General features: G+C 40.8%; 1 protein-coding gene across 1 annotated transcript in view; it reads left to right on the forward strand.

Moving 5' to 3' along the window:
• The window catches only part of IPO11 (importin 11), a 99,187-nt gene extending 82,958 nt beyond the window's left edge, over window positions 1-16,229 (forward strand). Inside the window, exons 29-31 of the mRNA XM_062612291.1 lie at window positions 2,913-3,008; window positions 8,953-9,037; window positions 13,172-16,229. Of these exons, the coding sequence (XP_062468275.1) occupies window positions 2,913-3,008; window positions 8,953-9,037; window positions 13,172-13,336 (346 nt within the window). The 3' untranslated portion in view covers window positions 13,337-16,229. The remainder of the gene's footprint in view (window positions 1-2,912; window positions 3,009-8,952; window positions 9,038-13,171) is intronic.
• The last annotated feature ends 153 nt before the right edge of the window (window positions 16,230-16,382 follow it).

A 16,382-nucleotide genomic window follows, 5' to 3' on the forward strand; every position in this document is an offset into this window, starting at 1 on the left:
TGTGAGTGAAGAAATCTGCTCTGTCCTGAGGGCTCATTCTGCAGGCTGCTGAGCAGGCAGCACTGACTTTATCAGTGGTGCAGCATGGTTGGTAGGCTGCTTGCTTGCTGTAAGTAGAACCCTACAGAGGATCAGTCTCACAACAAGTAATACTTTGCTGTTCTAAATGAGATGTGGAAGCTTTATTGGCAAGGGAGAAAGTCTCTTTCAAAATACACACATCACAACGATAACGAGAATAAGCCATACTGCATGAAAATGGTATCAATTTTCATTTAGTGGTATGTAGGAATTTCAGGTTTCATTATACAAAATGCAGTTCAGATCCTGGCACTTGACAGTAGCTCAATAAAAAAGGGAACAAAAATAGTCCTTCGGAAACAAAATGAACAGGATTTGAATCAGAATCTTACAAAAATAAATTTAAAATAAATATTTTATAAGCTTAGTGTTCAGGCTTGATACACATTTTTTCCAAAACATCCATTGCTATATAAAGTGTCTTGTCATATATGTAAAACTTTGTTGTATGTTTGACAATAAGTTTTTCAGACGCAGTAACTAATGAACGAAGAGCTACAATTTATCCAGTTTTTCAGTTTTTATCCCAAGTAAGAAAAGAAAATGAAGGAGTATTAGGAGGTAGGTCTATCTGTGTTAAAAGTACAATGAAGGTACAGTGCGTGAACTTAGTATTCAATACCTTTGAGCAAATATGGAACAGGTCTCCTTCTGCCTCCTAGACACCAGCAGCATTTCTGGGGAAATTAAAGCCTGAAAATCCAAACAGGGAGTAAGAAAATGTTCCAGTTGACGACAGTTGCAGAAGGGGGTTGTAGTTTGCCATCACTAGTTAGGCCATTTCTGTTTCTTCCCTGCTTGTAGGTGGAACTTTTGCAGTCTTCCCAACATGTTCATCTCTTTACTTGAGGAAGTGCGGTCTGGATGATCAGGTAGTGAGGTGGACTGCGAACTGGCTGAAGGAGAGAAGCCAGAGAGTTGTAGTCTATGGGGCGGAGTCTAGTTGGAGGCCTGTAACTAGTGGAGTGCCTCAAGGGTCAGTACTGGGACCGGTATTATTTAATATACTCATCAATGATTTAGATGAGGGAATTGAGTGTACCATCAGCAAGTTTGCTGATGACACTAAGCTGGGAGGAGTGGCTGACACGCCAGAAGGCTGTGCTGCCATCCAGCAACACCTGGACAGGCTGGAGAGTTGGGCAGGGAGTAACTTGATGAAATATAACAAGGGAAAGTGTAGAGTCCTGCATCTGGGCAGGAACAGCCCCAGGTTCCAGTATAGGTTGGGGAACGACCTGTTAGAGAGCAGTGTAGGGGAGAGGGACCTGGGGGTCCTAGTGGACCTCCTAGTGGACCTCCTAGTGGACCTCCTAGGTCCTCCTTCCCCTCTACTCTGCCCTGGTGAGACCCCATCTGGAATATTGTGTCCAGTTCTGGGCCCCTCAGTTCAAGAAGGACAGGGACCTGCTGGAGAGAGTCCAGCACAGGACAACGAAGATGATTAAGGGAGTGGAGCATCTCCCTTATGAGGAAAGACTGAGGGAGCTGGGTCTCTATAGTTTGAAGAAGAGGAGACTGAGGGGTGACCTTATTAGTGTATATAAATATATAAAGGGGGAGTGTCACGAGGATGGAGCCAGGCTCTATTCAGTGGCAAACAATGATAGGACAAGGGGTAATGGGTACAAACTGGAACACAAGAGGTTCCACTTAAACTTGAGAAGAAACTTCTTCTCAGTGAGGGTGACGGAACACTGGAACAGGCTGCCCAGGGAGGTTGTGGAGTCTCCTTCCCTGGAGACATTCAAAACCCGCCTGGACACATTCCTGTGTAACATTATCTAGGTGCTCCTGCTCCTGCAGGGGGATTGGACTAGATGATCTTTCGAGGTCCTTTCCAATCTCTACCATACTGTGGTACTGTGATACTTGCAATATGTTGTCACCCTTTTGTGGTTCACAGAATAGAAACAGAAGTCATAGCTGCTTTCCATAAACTAGGAAGTGGCAGCACCTACTTTATCCATCATGGGATGTTTCTATGCTCTTACTTTACAGGCACATCAATTCTCAAGGCAGCAGCAAGTGTCTAAACATGTTTAGTGTAATTTTAGGCATTGTGGGCATGTCCAGTCTGGCCTTCACCTCATGCTGGAGAAAGGCACTTACCTGTTTTCAAGTCCCAGGTGATACCTACCAGTCCTTTGCATCTTTCTTACACAGCCTAGTTAGCCTTGTGTTTCAGATGGCAGGGGTTGCCTGTGTTGAAGCAAAGAAATCCTACACTATTTTTCTCTCTAAAATCAGGGAAGTGGTGTTTGTGCGGAACTGGGTGCAGGTATTTGTCAGCCTCTGTGGGGAATCATTCAGTTGCCTAGGAGCGTGAAGAAATACTGGTAAGGCTGGACAGAGAAAACAGTAGGGAGGTCTACTATTTTTACAAGCTGCCCTTCACTCAAGAGTTTGTAGATTTTGCATTTAATAGTGATGTGAGAAAATGTGTAAATGTGTTAGGAACAGAAGCCACTACTGTGACCTCCTGGCTAGCAGGAGTATGTCCTTCCCCACTCGCTTCTTGAGTCCTATACTAATGTATTTTTTCCTTTATTCCATTTACAATTATTTCCAGGTTCTTAGAAGCAGCACATAAAGTTTTATTTTATTCAAGAGTAATGAGGTTTGCATATTTTTGAAGTTTTTGTGTAATTAAACAAAAAAAATTGAATCAGCTGCTTGGTAGCGTGCTCAGCTAAGCAGTAAGCAATGAAAATGCTGCTTGGTAAATGTGCTTTACAGTTGCTGAGCAAATTTCCTGTTTAGCTCCTCTAGCTAAGTGGTTTTCCTGTTCTCTTCCAGTGTTATCCAAGATAAATTTTGCTCTTTTGCAGTGTTATCCAAGATAAATTTTGCGGTATCATCAACATTTCAGTAGAAGGGCTGCATGATGTTATGACTGAAGATGCTGATGCAGGAACATACAAAGAGTAAGTGAAAAATCTAATTAATTTCTGTGGGTTTAACAGTAGTAGCACTCTTTCATATGCCGCGTTTTGACTGGAAAAATCTGTAGGCAGTTAAAACATGCTTGTAAGAGTTCTGTTTTCACAAGAGCGAGTGTTTTATTGAAATAGGAAGTTTTTGGTCATAACGAACAGTAATTGTAATGAGGAAGGGAAGGGCTTAAAATGACAGTGGTGTTGTAAAATGTTCACATGCTAAGATTTGCCTTTTGATCACTTGACTATTAAATATGAAATTACAATGCAAGAAGCTGGTATGTCAATCGGATTTTCTTTCAGTGTGATACCTAGAGTTTCACAAAGATCTTTTCCCAGATGCGTCAGCCTCACTGAGTGGACCTAGCATACACTACTTCACAACCTGGAGAGCTTAAAAATCTATCCTACAAGGGCAGTTCACCCCTTCAGTTGCTCTGCTTAACACACCTGCTGCCACATGGCGTACCTCAAAAGACAGTTTCCAGAGCCGAGAGTTTGTTTGTGCCAGGAAGGTGGTGTCAGGGCTTCTCAGAGTGCCCTGCCTTCCAGCACCGCACGCCAGGTCACATCTCCTGCTGACCCTGGTGGTATTCCATCAAAGCCGGAAGAGTAAAAAAATAAAACAAAACTGAGTAGTTATGATTTATCTGTTAATGCTGTGTTTTCTCTGCAGTCATTACATAGTTTTAGAATGATGGAGAGTTGTAAGATATTAAAAGCAGTCACTCTGCAAGATGGCCCTACACACACTATATTCTAATAACAGTATTTACCAGATGCTAAGAATCAAACTTTTTCTAACTTTCAGGTGATTACCTGGTGATGGAACAGACCGTATCTGAGCTAATTAATTAATTGCTTAAGGAAATGTTTGCTGGCGCTGAAGCCAGCTGGCACAGAACAGCCTGTGTGCAATCTATTAAGTTTTCCTCTTAAAACAGGTGGTATGCATGCAAGTGTGCAAGGAGAACAGTCCATACAGCGGAGCATGAGCTATGCCCAAGGATTGCTTGAAAAAGTACTTCCACCTCCATTCCTCCCAACCCTGGCCTCAACTCTCAGTATAGAAGATGTCATTCTAAAGTCTGGGAATGTGCTTTGGCACTGTGTTCTGTTTACTATTGGAAACAAGGTTACATAATCCCTTCTATTTCTAAATGTGTTGTTTTGCCGCACGTTTTGAAAAGCGTTCTCACAGGGAAATAAATAAAACTTTGTCCTAGTTCATTTCATATGTTAAGCTTGAAGGCTTATAGAATGCCTCACTGCACTCTTCTGAACTTTGGCCATTGTTTTTGCTTTATAAAATACAGGCACACTGAACCAAAGACATATTTCTGTTGACAGATAATGAATGGGCTGTTTGAAAGATTCTGACATTTGGGTTATATATTTTGACACCATCTGAAAGTAAAGTGAAAGCACTCATCTGGAGGTGTGTGCACAACGATGGCTCTCCAGGTTGAAGAAGAATGATTTAAGCCCAAACTGGTTCAGAAAAAAAACTGTGTACTCCACTGATTGTCTAATACCTAATTACTGTGGTGCAGAGACTAAAACAGCATTCATATTTAGCATAGAAATCTCAAGATGAATTAGTATAGAACTGCAGCCACTAAAAGATGAATGAGGGTAAACACTTACAGGAAAAACAAATTAAATGACAGTTTTGGCTTAAGTGTGGCTGACTGGGAATACTTGTAAACTGGAAATTTAAAGAAACTGTTGTAGTTAGAGCAATAGGATTTTGGAAGAGTCTTTCCAAATACAGCTGCAGAGATAAAGGTCTCACCAATTTTTAGAAGGAATTTTGGTTAGGTTATGAAAAGGATTGCCTGGCTTACAAGACAAATAAATTGCACTGGACCAGGTTTTCTAGCATATATATTTTCCATTCGAGTGATAACTACAAGAGAGCTTTACAGACCTCAGGTTTTCTGGAAAAGAGAGCGTTCCATTACTCTAGTCTTGTCTCACCAATGTTCATGCTTTTTTTCCAATTTTATAATTTTTTTTTTCCCCTTCCATACCTGTTTGTTTTTTTAAATTACTGTTTCTGGTACCTAAAATATAAAGGTCTGAAAAAGTTAATTCAGTCTTGAATGTTTTGTCAATTGACGTTTGTCGTGGTTTAAACCCAGTCAGGTAACTCATTCGCTCACTTCTCCCCCTTTCTTGCCCTCCCCCTGCACATAAAGACAAAATGCATGAAAGCTTGAACAGAATCATCATTGCCCATGAATAACTCAACCACCACGTACCTTCCCTGGCATAGCTGAGCCATATTTCTCTCTAATAAGCAAACTTTGCTCTAAGGGAAAAGAAAACGCATGGGACTGTGCTCTGCTCCCCCTGGTGCTCTGCAGCTGCACCATGGGAGATCCTCGCTGCAGGTGAGGAGAGGAAGGGTGGAGGAATGGCACCAAAACCTTTGCTTTATCATGACCCTTTGATGCCACAAGAGCCCCTCAGTCGCTGCTTCCAGCCGTACTCTGGTTGCATAGGCTAGCTCAGTCGGTAGAGCAGACTCTTAATCTCAGGGTCGTGGGTGGCGCCCAACGTGGGGCATCGAGGGGTTGAGATAACGACAGATCTGACTGGATTAATAGTAGCTCGTCACAATGCTGATTTATTGGGTCTCAGAGTTGTTTTGCTTGATCTCACAGCTTCAGAATGTTGTAAGTTACGTAGAGCCGGTATTTGCTGTGTTAGTGTTTATCAAGTATGGGGCTTGGGCTAAGGTTCTTGTCTCACTGTGCTTTATGGCAATGGCTTGTAATACGGGCGGGCTCCAGCAGCAGGGCGGGACGGACGTGGCCGTGGACTTGTACCTGGCCGTCCGGCTGCTCTTCACCGGCCTGGGCCTTGTCCTCGCCTCCGTCTTCGTGAGGCTGCGGGGAGCCGAGGGGGAGCGGCCCCGGGAGCCGGCGGCAGCCGAACCGGCCCGAGGGAGCGGCCCCGGGGACCAAGCGGCGGCGGGAGCGGGGCCGGAGGCCGCGAGGGGACGGCTGCCGGTGGAGGAGGTCGGGGCGGTCGAGGAGAGGAAGGAGGCGGCTGCCGAGCAGCGGGAGAAGGCGGCGGAGGAGCCGAGCCCCGCGGAGGAGCCGAGCCCCGCGGCCGAGCCGAGCCCCGCGACGGCCGAGAGCATTCCCCGGAAGCCGCCCGCCGAGCCCCAGGAGGATGCCGGAGACCACGCAGCATTTCCCAGCAAGGCAGAGGAGGAAGAGCTGGACTCAGGAAAAGAGAAGCTGGCGGTGGGAGAGCCGGCAAGCACAGCAGCTACACCAGCCCCAGTGACAAGTACAGCAGCATCAACTGAGAGTTCTGAAGGTTTTGAATGGCCTTTGGGTATCCTTGGGACCTGCCTGCTGATTGTGATGGGGATCAGCGTGGTTGGCACACACACAGACTGAGTTTTACCCACAACCATTTTGTCTGATCTCAAAAGTTAAGCAGAGTCAGGTTTGGGTCTTGTCTGGGGTTAGACGAGGATATGGGGGGACCAAGAGGTTTTCCCCAAGGCTGGACAGCCAGGAGTGGCAGGGTGTGTGGGACAGTATGGGCAAGTATCTAGTCCACTGGGCCCCTCCAGTGCTTTGGAAGCATTGGAGATGGAAGGCAGCTGTATGGAGTCCCCAGCAACAAGCTGCAGAAACTGCTGAAGGGGACAGTGAATTATTTTAAGCCTGGTGGGCCCAATGCACTTTAGGCCATCAGAGCAGAGATGCAACACAGAGATGGACTCATGATCGAGGGGTGGACTTAGCAATGGACACTATTGCCCAGGTTATTCACGAGTGTGAACACTGCACACAGTCTCTCCTGCTCTGGAAGACTGTTACAAGAGATGGAGCCTGACATCATGGACCAGATGGACTCAGCAGCTTTATAGGGACTGGTCCATGCACTAAGATAAGAGTGCACTGAGATAAGAGTGATGGTATATTGAAAATGTGGGATCTGAGCATGACGTGAATGGTATGGAATAAGGGGTGGATAATGTCCTGGATTCAGCAGTAGCAGTCATTTTTCCCCTTCTTGGTAGCTGGTGTAGTGCAATGTTTTGACTTTCAGCTCGGGAACGGAGCTGATAACAAGCGATGTTTTGGTTTGGCCAAGGACTTTGTGAGCCTCATGCTCTGCCAGGGAGGAGGGGAAGCTGGGAGGAAGCAGAGACAGGACACCTGACCCAAACTGACCAAAGAGGTATTCCATACCACAGCACGTCATGCCTAGGATGTAACTGGGAGTTAGCCGGAAGGGCTGGGAGACTGCAGGGTTGGAGGAGGTATCGGTCAGAGCTTGGTCGGGCTGGGGGGGCGAGTTATCGGTCGGCTGGTGGTGAGATGATGTATTCTCTTCCCTTGTTATTTCCTTTATCATTATTATCATTGGTGGTAGCAGTAGTGATTTGTGTTATACCTTAGTTACTAAACTGTTCTTATCTCAACCTGTGGGAGTTGCATTCTTTTCGATTCTCCTCTCCGTCCCTCCAGGAGCAGGGGGAGGGCAAGAAAGGGGGAGAAGTGAGCGAACGAGTTACCTGACTGGGTTTAAACCACGACAACGTTTTTATCTCTTTGTCCATAAGCTGAGTTGCAAGAAATCATGCTGTGTATGAGAGGAGGAGATGTGAGATTTGCTGTATTATTTTGAAATAATCCCTTTGTTGAAAGTGGCTTCTGTGTTAGCATTGATTGACCATTCTGCCATGGTGTTTAGCAACTGTTTCATACAGCTGTAAACACAAGTTAATAGAAAATTAAATGTGTAAACAGAGTAAGTCTGAACACTTTCACATAAAATCACAACTTTTTTTTCATTTAGGTAATTTTAAAACAAGTTATTCACCTTAACTGCAGGAACATTTCACCTGCTTTTGGAATGCAGCAGTTAAAATCGCACAGTAGTACAGGGCTGAAAATAAACAATAAAGTGCATCTCTCTAGGTGCTTCATTTTATGTGGATTGTGTCCTTCCTGCCATAAAATATACCTACTACACGTTAGCAGGTTGTTGTCGCCTGAGTGATTTTTTCAAATAATTTTTTTAAAGCATATTTTCTAGTAAAAATTTGGTGAAGTGGTGGAATATTTGTGTGTTCTTTCAATGTAAAGAATGTAAAGTGAATGGAAAGCTTATTTACCATAGGATAGCTTCCACCGGTATCTTTTAAAGTGCATTCAAATTGTTTCAAGAGACAGAAAAACCTCTGAATAATTTTATATTTTTTTCCGTATTTTCTGGTTTTACTTGTTTCAAAAATAATGGTATATAGCTATTGCTTGTGTGTGTTGGTACCTACTAGTTGAGGGCGGAAAAAAACAAGAAGTTTAAAGTTTTGCTTTATTTGCCAAAAAAAAAATGTATAAATAAATGAATGCAGAAGCTAACTCATTTTTGTTCACTCAGAATATTATTGTTCAGTGTCTTGCAGATGTTTTAGTGTCTTGATCCAATAGCAGTGACTATCTTTTGTTTCCTGGGCCTTTTTTTGAAGATCTCAAAGGAAAATAGGGATGCAGTGAGAAATCTTTGCTAGTTTTCGTGTTGATAGGATATACAGTGCTTGTCTAGCACGTCCATGGAAAGCTTGGGAAGTTGTGGTTAGGAGCAGTGGGGTTTTCTGTATTTTTTTTTTTATTTTTTTTTTAAACATACATAGTCTGTTTTCTCTGTCCAGAAATGCATTTTCAAGCCATATCTTGAGCTAAAGTATGGTGATAACTGAGGTTGTTACATGGGTGTAGGTAACCTAAATCATGGATTCAGACTTCTTTAGATGCACTGTTCTCAGCCAAAAAAGTACTTGCTAACAGATTGCCTGACTTTTATCAAACTCCCTCGTATCTGTCCTGTGTTTTTAATATGCTTTAAAATAATTTTTAATGATAATGTATGTTAAAACTATTTTTATTCCCACTCTTAGCTGCATGTTGATGGCTCATTTTGAACAGCCCAAAGTTACAGATGATGAGGAACCTCCCACTGAACAAGACAAAAGGAAAAAGCTGGTAAGTTTTTTGCCTTTGGATTTGGTTCATCTGTTGTTCTTGGAAAATTAATCTCTTGAATCAAAACCAAAAAAGGAATATTCTCTCATGATAAACTTTGCAGCCACAACAGTTATGCTTCTGCCTTCCATTTGAGTCTTGGAAAATATTGCCAAAATAAACTGCTCATAAAATATGGACACTATAGTGACACTATGAAAAGAGTTTTTTAAAAAACACAGCTAACACTCTTAAGATGAAACTGTCATGGCAGGCCAAATTCCCTCACATTTAAAACCATCTTTTATTACATTGGTTTGTGTTTTACGTGGACAGCTATTGATCCATATGCTTGCACAGAACCATTTTCTAATGTAAAGAACACCTAATAAGGACCATTGATTTAGGTGAAGATTTATGGATAGGTACCATGCAGTTGTGCTATTTTCATCCACCCTAATTTGTGAATGATTCATAATTCAAGTTATTTTTGTAAGAGTTCAGGGAAAATGGTTCCTCGCACAGAAAACTGCAGTGTGCAAATTCTGTGGAATAAAATGGAGTGTGAACTGCTTGGCACAGAGTAATTGCAAAATGTGGAATCAGGTGATTGATTAGAGGTGTGTAGCCTTGTCATGCATTTCGTTTAACTGACCTACATGTATCCAAAAGAGTACTTGTGGACAGATTACTTTCCTACTTTATTTCTTCTTGTACAAGCAGAAAAGAGTTTCACTGGCTTTTGATAATATATCATAGAATCCTAGAATGATTTGGGTTGGAGGGGACCTCATCTAATTCCACCCCCCTGCCACAGGCAGGAGGACACCTCCCACTAGTCCAGGTATTTGAATATTTGAAGTGAGAAGAGCAAAGTCAATGACCTAAAGAGAATCTGTGATTTGACTTAAAAGTTTTTAGTATACTGTCCCACTTCATTCCTGCAAGAGCTTTCTACCCAATTATGTGTTCTATTACTGAATCAGTAACTTGTATCATGGCTTAGAGATTAAACCTCATAAAACAGCACTGAAAAAATAAATGGGATTCCCTTTTTCAAAGTAATAACACATTGCAACTTCTAAGGCTATTAATATGAGAAAAAAAAGCCAACGGTGTGGTCCATGCTAAGTATCACTTCCCGATATTTGCGCAGGGCCTAGGTATTTTTCTTTGATCTCTCTCTTTATCCTGTCATTGGTACCTCTCTTTATTATAATGCAGAGCTTATAATTACTAAAGACAATTTTATCTAGAACAGTGCTTTGTGATTTTATGTAGTTGATGTTCCCAGTACTGCTATATTTTAGTCTCATTGCACACATACTGAAGAAAATGTAAACAGGAGGAGAGTGATTCATGACCTTGCATTGCACAGTGTATAGACCTCAGGTGACTTTAATGTGCCCTTTATGTATGTTTTAAGAACTCCAGTATCGTTGTTTAGAAAGGGAGTTAAGGGTTTTTTTTAACTCTTTTTATTTGAAACTGTGGAAAGGAAAAATGAAGTATCTTCCAATAAAAATCTACCTTAATCTTGAATTCTACATGCTGGTACACGTTTTAGATGATGCTTGCATGTAAATGTAAAAGTCTTGGGAGTTTTTTATTTTACCTTATGGGAAGAAACTAGATGAATTGTCATCCTGTGTCTTCTGGCAAGTAAATAAATGAATTACAACATAGTAAGCCAAATTATCAAGTTTTATGTGATAATGTGGTTTACTAAAAGTAATACTTCACTATTTATAGTTTCTCCTTATACATTTAGTCTGCAATTTAGCTACAGATCTAATGCAAGTCCTACTGAAATCTGTTAAAAATCTTTGCTATTCAGAGTCTTCTGTATTGTCTGGCTGCATTTTACAGTCACTGTTTAAAGGTAAGATTCCCTCCTTGAATCATTTTTCTGGTCTTACCCAGAGCGTCACAGTCACAAGATACTAACCATCGTGGTAAATACACATCATTTTGTGTCCAGGATTCTCACTCCCTCTTTAGTATCAAAAAATCTGTTCTTAAACTGAAGAGTGTCTCTCAACGTCTGGAAATATTTTCAAAAATCTAATTCAAATATAACCATATACACTGTTTTGAGTTTTATTGGTCTTTTACCTCTTTGTGCTTTCTAATGCCATTCCATCGGCTTGTTATCGCTTGTAGTGATTAGATCACTGTTTTAGTACAGAGTAACTTAAAATTATTTATCGAAAACAGTGTGATTTTTGACTGCAGTGTTTTATAAAGGTGTTGAGGAAAGAGTTCCACCCATCAAATACTAGTTCAAACAACTGATAGTTCTGCAGAATGTCACTGATGCTGGCCAAACGATGTTTAGAGGAGTGGGAAATGATTGTTCTGTAAAACCTCTGTACTGGTTTTCTGACACAAACTGCTGTTTACAGCCAGTGAGGTGGAAGATTAGTTTCTCCAGTCCAGCCCCAAGGTAGGCACCTGTATCCAGTTTGAAGATCAATTTGTAGATTAACTAGATTCAAAAGCTACTCAAATCAGGTTTTCACTGGGCAGCATAAAGCACATTTCAGTAATGTGTATTTCCTCATCAAACTTCTGTTTCCTGTCTGCAGCTGTTTTGCCTAAGAAACTGTTGGAATTTTCTAGGTTTTACTTTTTTATTTATTTGTTTTTTTTAACTAGTATATAGGTGTGTGTTGCTGTTATGGGAATTGGGAGCATTAAAGCTAAAAAAAAAGAAAAGAAAGGATAAAGTCTGTGTGCACACACCTAGGAACTCGGCATACAAACTCACGTTAAAAAATACAACCCCTTACCCAGTGTTTACAGACTAAGTAACCAGTGTTAATATTGTTGTTGTGTTCCGTACTGCACTGATGTTGGGTGCTCAGCTCTTAGGAAGCTGGAGACTCAGTTTTCAAGAGGATGATTTTTCCTCCAAAAGCAAATAGAATAATCTGAAAACTTCTTAAGTGTCTTATCTTAAACCAGATGCTATTTGAATTTTTCGTAATGAAAATACAGTCAGTAAAGAACAGTACTTCCTGTTCTTCCAGACTTACTATTTTGCTAGCTTATTCATCTAACGCTGTAACTGATTATCTGATATTGTTGAAGAAGTAATTATATCAAGCTATTTTGTGAGTTTTGTTTGTTCTGAATACAAATTCCAAAAACACAGAGTGAAAGAAAAGCAAATTCAATGTTGTTGCAAGAAACTCCTTTAATTTACATGAAATATTTTTGACATGACTATCTGAATGAAATCAAATTAGTGTTTTAACTCCTTAATTAAGTGTGAAGGCTCTTGAGTCCATTTTGGCTTACAGACACCAGACACTAGATGATACTTCTAGCATCGAGCATTACTCATGCACATGCTTGTTGCAGTAAACTAAGCAGGTTTTTTGTACCGGGTTTACATGACAAGATCTTGGTAGCAGAGGGGCTGTCGGGGCGGCTTCTGTGTGAAGCTGTCAGAAGCTTCCCCCATGTCCACTAGAGGCAGTGTCAGCTGGCTCCGGTATGGGCTTGCTGCTGAATAAACTCTGAAATACGAAATTACTGGTTAATTAATTTGTGTTGGTAAAGTAGAATGAAAAATGACCTGAAGTTGATATTTTATGGCAAATTGTTCTGACTTCACAATCTACACAATGCTGTCTCTGCCAGAATGAAAATTACATAATCCAGCTGGACTGATGAGGTTGCATAGGTACTGCTACTGAAGTGTGTCTGTTCTTCAGGCATATGGACTGTTTAACTTGTTTGTCATATAATTTTAAACTAGTTCAATTTTTTGTGTTTTGTTTCCTTACTAATAAAATATAACTGACCATAGTTCATGCCATCTCTGAAGTACTTATGGTAACATCTGATGTGGTTTTTAGAAGTTTTAGTAAACTCACTTGGCAGTAATTAATGAAGCTGCTTTGAGTTTGTTTCATCTTGTAGAAGGGTGAACTCTTGCAGCAGACTGGACCCATGATTTGAGGCTTTTGAAATAGTTTTAGATGGATACCTGCCTTCAATAATAATTAATTTGATCTTTGCTTTACAGGAGTTCTTCCTCTTGTGTCTCACTTAAGTACAAAGAAAAGAAGTGCTTGTCTTGAGATGAGTCTCAAGAGTGTCTTCTGGTGCATTCTTAAATATTTTTCTCTTACATGTTTTCCACAGCTTGCATTGAAGGACCCTGTTCACACTGTGTCATTGCAGCAGTTCATCTATGAGAAGCTGAAGGCACAGCAGGAATTAGTGGGAGAACAAGGTTTTCAGGCACTTATGGAAACCGTGGATACAGAAATAGTTGCACAGCTACAGGAGTTTTTACAAGGCTTCTAAACAAGCAGAAACAAGATTTTGTATGCGCGATTTTCCTTTCAGAAAAATTTGAAAGAACTCTAGCCTTTCATCGTGCATGGAAGAGCCTACTGAAAGCTGAAAATAATTTGTGTTAAAAAATAGATTTCTGTTGTTGCTATTCAGCTAACTTTGATAATGCTTTGTTATTTTTTTAATAATGGACTTATGGTTTTATCATCAAAGCAACACTTCCATGATACCTATATGGTATATACTGTCCTAATAGTACCTTTTTTTGGTACCATTACTGGTTTTTGGTTCACAAAGCTGTGTCATAAAGTCAGAGGTCTGAAAGAACTTAGTAATATATATTAATGAGAGGTGTCTATTAATCCAGCAATATAATTCAATATTAGGAACTGCTTGTCTTGATACTGTATACCTATAACTGTCTTCCTACTGTAATTTCTTGGCTGCACATTGAACCATCATACAAGCAGAAAGAATGGGGAAAAGTAGTTAAGACTGTGATTAGAAACATTACTTCTTAGCAGAATGTTAATTCCTGTTTGAGTTGTATCAGAGAAAAAGAAGCTTTGACTGTAGTGCTGAAATTGTATTTGAAGAGGTGTTAGAGAATATCAATGTATATCTCTGTCTGAAGATATGCTTTCATTTCATCACCAGTTTCTTGATTTCTGTTATGAAAAAATTCTTGCTTTCTTGAGTTCTTTCTGTCTCACTTTTAGCTGTCATAACACAGAGAAACTTAACAGAGGTAGATGAGTAATTAATTCCAATTAGTTCTTGGCTATACCTGGGCTACTTAAAATTGCAGTTCTCTGGTATCTCAATTCTTTGCTTTTTTTTCATCAATGGTGTATCATGTGGATACTTGTTACTGAAAAGTTCGAGCCCAGGTGGTCACAACTGAAATAATTGTTTGCAAATGTGAGGCTCGCTTTGAGTTTTAGTTGTTACCTGGGCAGCTGCAGGAATTACAGGGTAAAGATGCGCCTTTCTATATTACTTTGTCTTTTTTCCATTGTGAATAAGAGGGGTGAGAGAAGGCTCTCTTCCTTTTTGAGATTTTTGTTTTAAATTCTGATCTTCCATCTTTAAAGCTGAAGTGAATTTTGTTTGCTTCACTAAGGGATATCCCCCCTCTACTCCCAAGGGGATCAGCTATTTAAAGACACTGGCATATTTTTGATTACCTTACCAGATGCTTTTAAAAAGCAGAGCCGTTTTCTTCACTGAGCATATGGGGACTAATTTTGTTTGCAACTTTCCCTCTGCTTTCAGAGGAAGCCAGACCGTTGCATCCTTCTTTGGCTTCAGTAGCAGAGGCTGCTGGGGCTTTTACACCTCTGAATGAAAAATCTTCCCTGTACACAGCTGCCAGCATCTGTCTGGAGAAGTTGTTTCATAACAGTAATTCCCTGCTTGTTACCCTGGTGTAAGGAGCTTTGTTAGAAGAATTGTTACAACTGTTTGTATGTCATTTGAGTGTCATTTCCTCAATCCATCCACCAACACAAATTCTCACAAGTAAGACTTTTGGGTGGTTGTGTTTGATACTTGCAAGGAAAGGGACTATGCGTGTCCTTTCAGTTGTGAACTGCAGTACTTGGCAGCATGTCACTGAAATTGCTTTTGTTGAATAGTTAATCCACAGAGGCCCTCAGCTTTTTTCTCTGTGTAAAACTGGCACAGATCTGATGGGCTTCGCTAGCTTTGACCCTCCACAGCACAACTGCACGGCATGCATAAAAACCTCAGCGGTACTGCTCTGTCACCATTGGGTAAAATCACTTTTGCAGTGCCAAATGGCACTCCAAGGCATTTCAGAGGTGGGGTGGTCCTACCTGCTGTAGTCCAGCCCTGGACGAAAGGAAGCGCCCTGGATTTCTGCTGCATGGCTGAGACTCCAGGCTCCCTGGGCAGTGTCTGCTGCATCATTCTCGGAGACACTGAAGCCCCCATTACCTCACGTGGCGGAGTGTTGACTGCAACTTATTTTGGTGCTGGCATGGGTTTTGTCAGGAGTGATGGACATGCTTTTGGCTAGTAAGGGCACAGTACATTGTGATTAACTTTCTGAGTAATGTCTCTGAATAAGTGAGTGTGTTCATTTTCTTATGCATTAGGGAACAAGTTAAATTTGTCACTAGGTGTTTAGCTTTTAATCTTGGAAGATTTTAGACCACGGCTTGGACTATAAATGAAAACAGTTGTCACCAGAACTGCTTATATGACAACCACTGTCACTTAGCGTTTTGCAAAACATGTCTGTGCAGTGTAGTACTGAGAAAGTGGAGAAATTTCAGCTTAAACCAGCAGAAAAGCCTATATATTCTATCCTTATATAGTCAGTTCTTATACATAAGATTACTATTTCACTGGAAGGTTATGGATCAGGACTGCAGTAAGTGTTATCCATTTTTGGTGTTCAAATTTCTGACTTAAGGCTCTTGGAGAAGGGAAACCCAATCCAACAAATTGCCTGACACTGAAGCAGTAAAGTATGGTTTCTGAAATTCTTGTGAGGAAGAGTCTTTGGTCCTCTTGCTGTTTGAGCTTTGTTTTTCAAGTGAAAAGAAAAAATAAATTGAGATTTTTTTTTTTTTTTTCTGCAGCATAGTTGAACTAAGGCTTACAAGTTATATCAGTTTACCTTTCAGAAGGGACAGAGTGGAAGGCAGACTTTGTCTGGTAAGAGTTGAATGTCTTTGAAGGTATGTGCTGAAAGAATTGAGAGGACTAATTCTGTTGCTTCCATCTTTGAAAAATTAATTTTGTTGTATCAATGAAATGACCATTTTTAGACCTTTGGCCTTCCTGCAGTGTTAACATACTTAATCTCATGGCAGCTGTTGAATTTTTTTTCTGCTAATAAAGGTAATTTTGTCCACACACTGTTTTAATTCTACTGGATAGTCTGGTTGTTTGTCTCATACGAAACAATTACTGAGATAAATTTAGATAATGTGAAGTGTGGTAGATCATCATAGAATGAGTTGGGTTGGATGGTACCACATAGATCATCTGGTTCCAGCCCCCCTACCATGAGCAGGAACACCTT

This window comes from Pezoporus occidentalis, unplaced genomic scaffold (genome assembly GCF_034315485.1).
Source record: "Pezoporus occidentalis ecotype Australia unplaced genomic scaffold, CSIRO_AGI_Poc_V1 ctg16, whole genome shotgun sequence".
Lineage (NCBI taxonomy): Eukaryota > Metazoa > Chordata > Aves > Psittaciformes > Psittacidae > Pezoporus > Pezoporus occidentalis.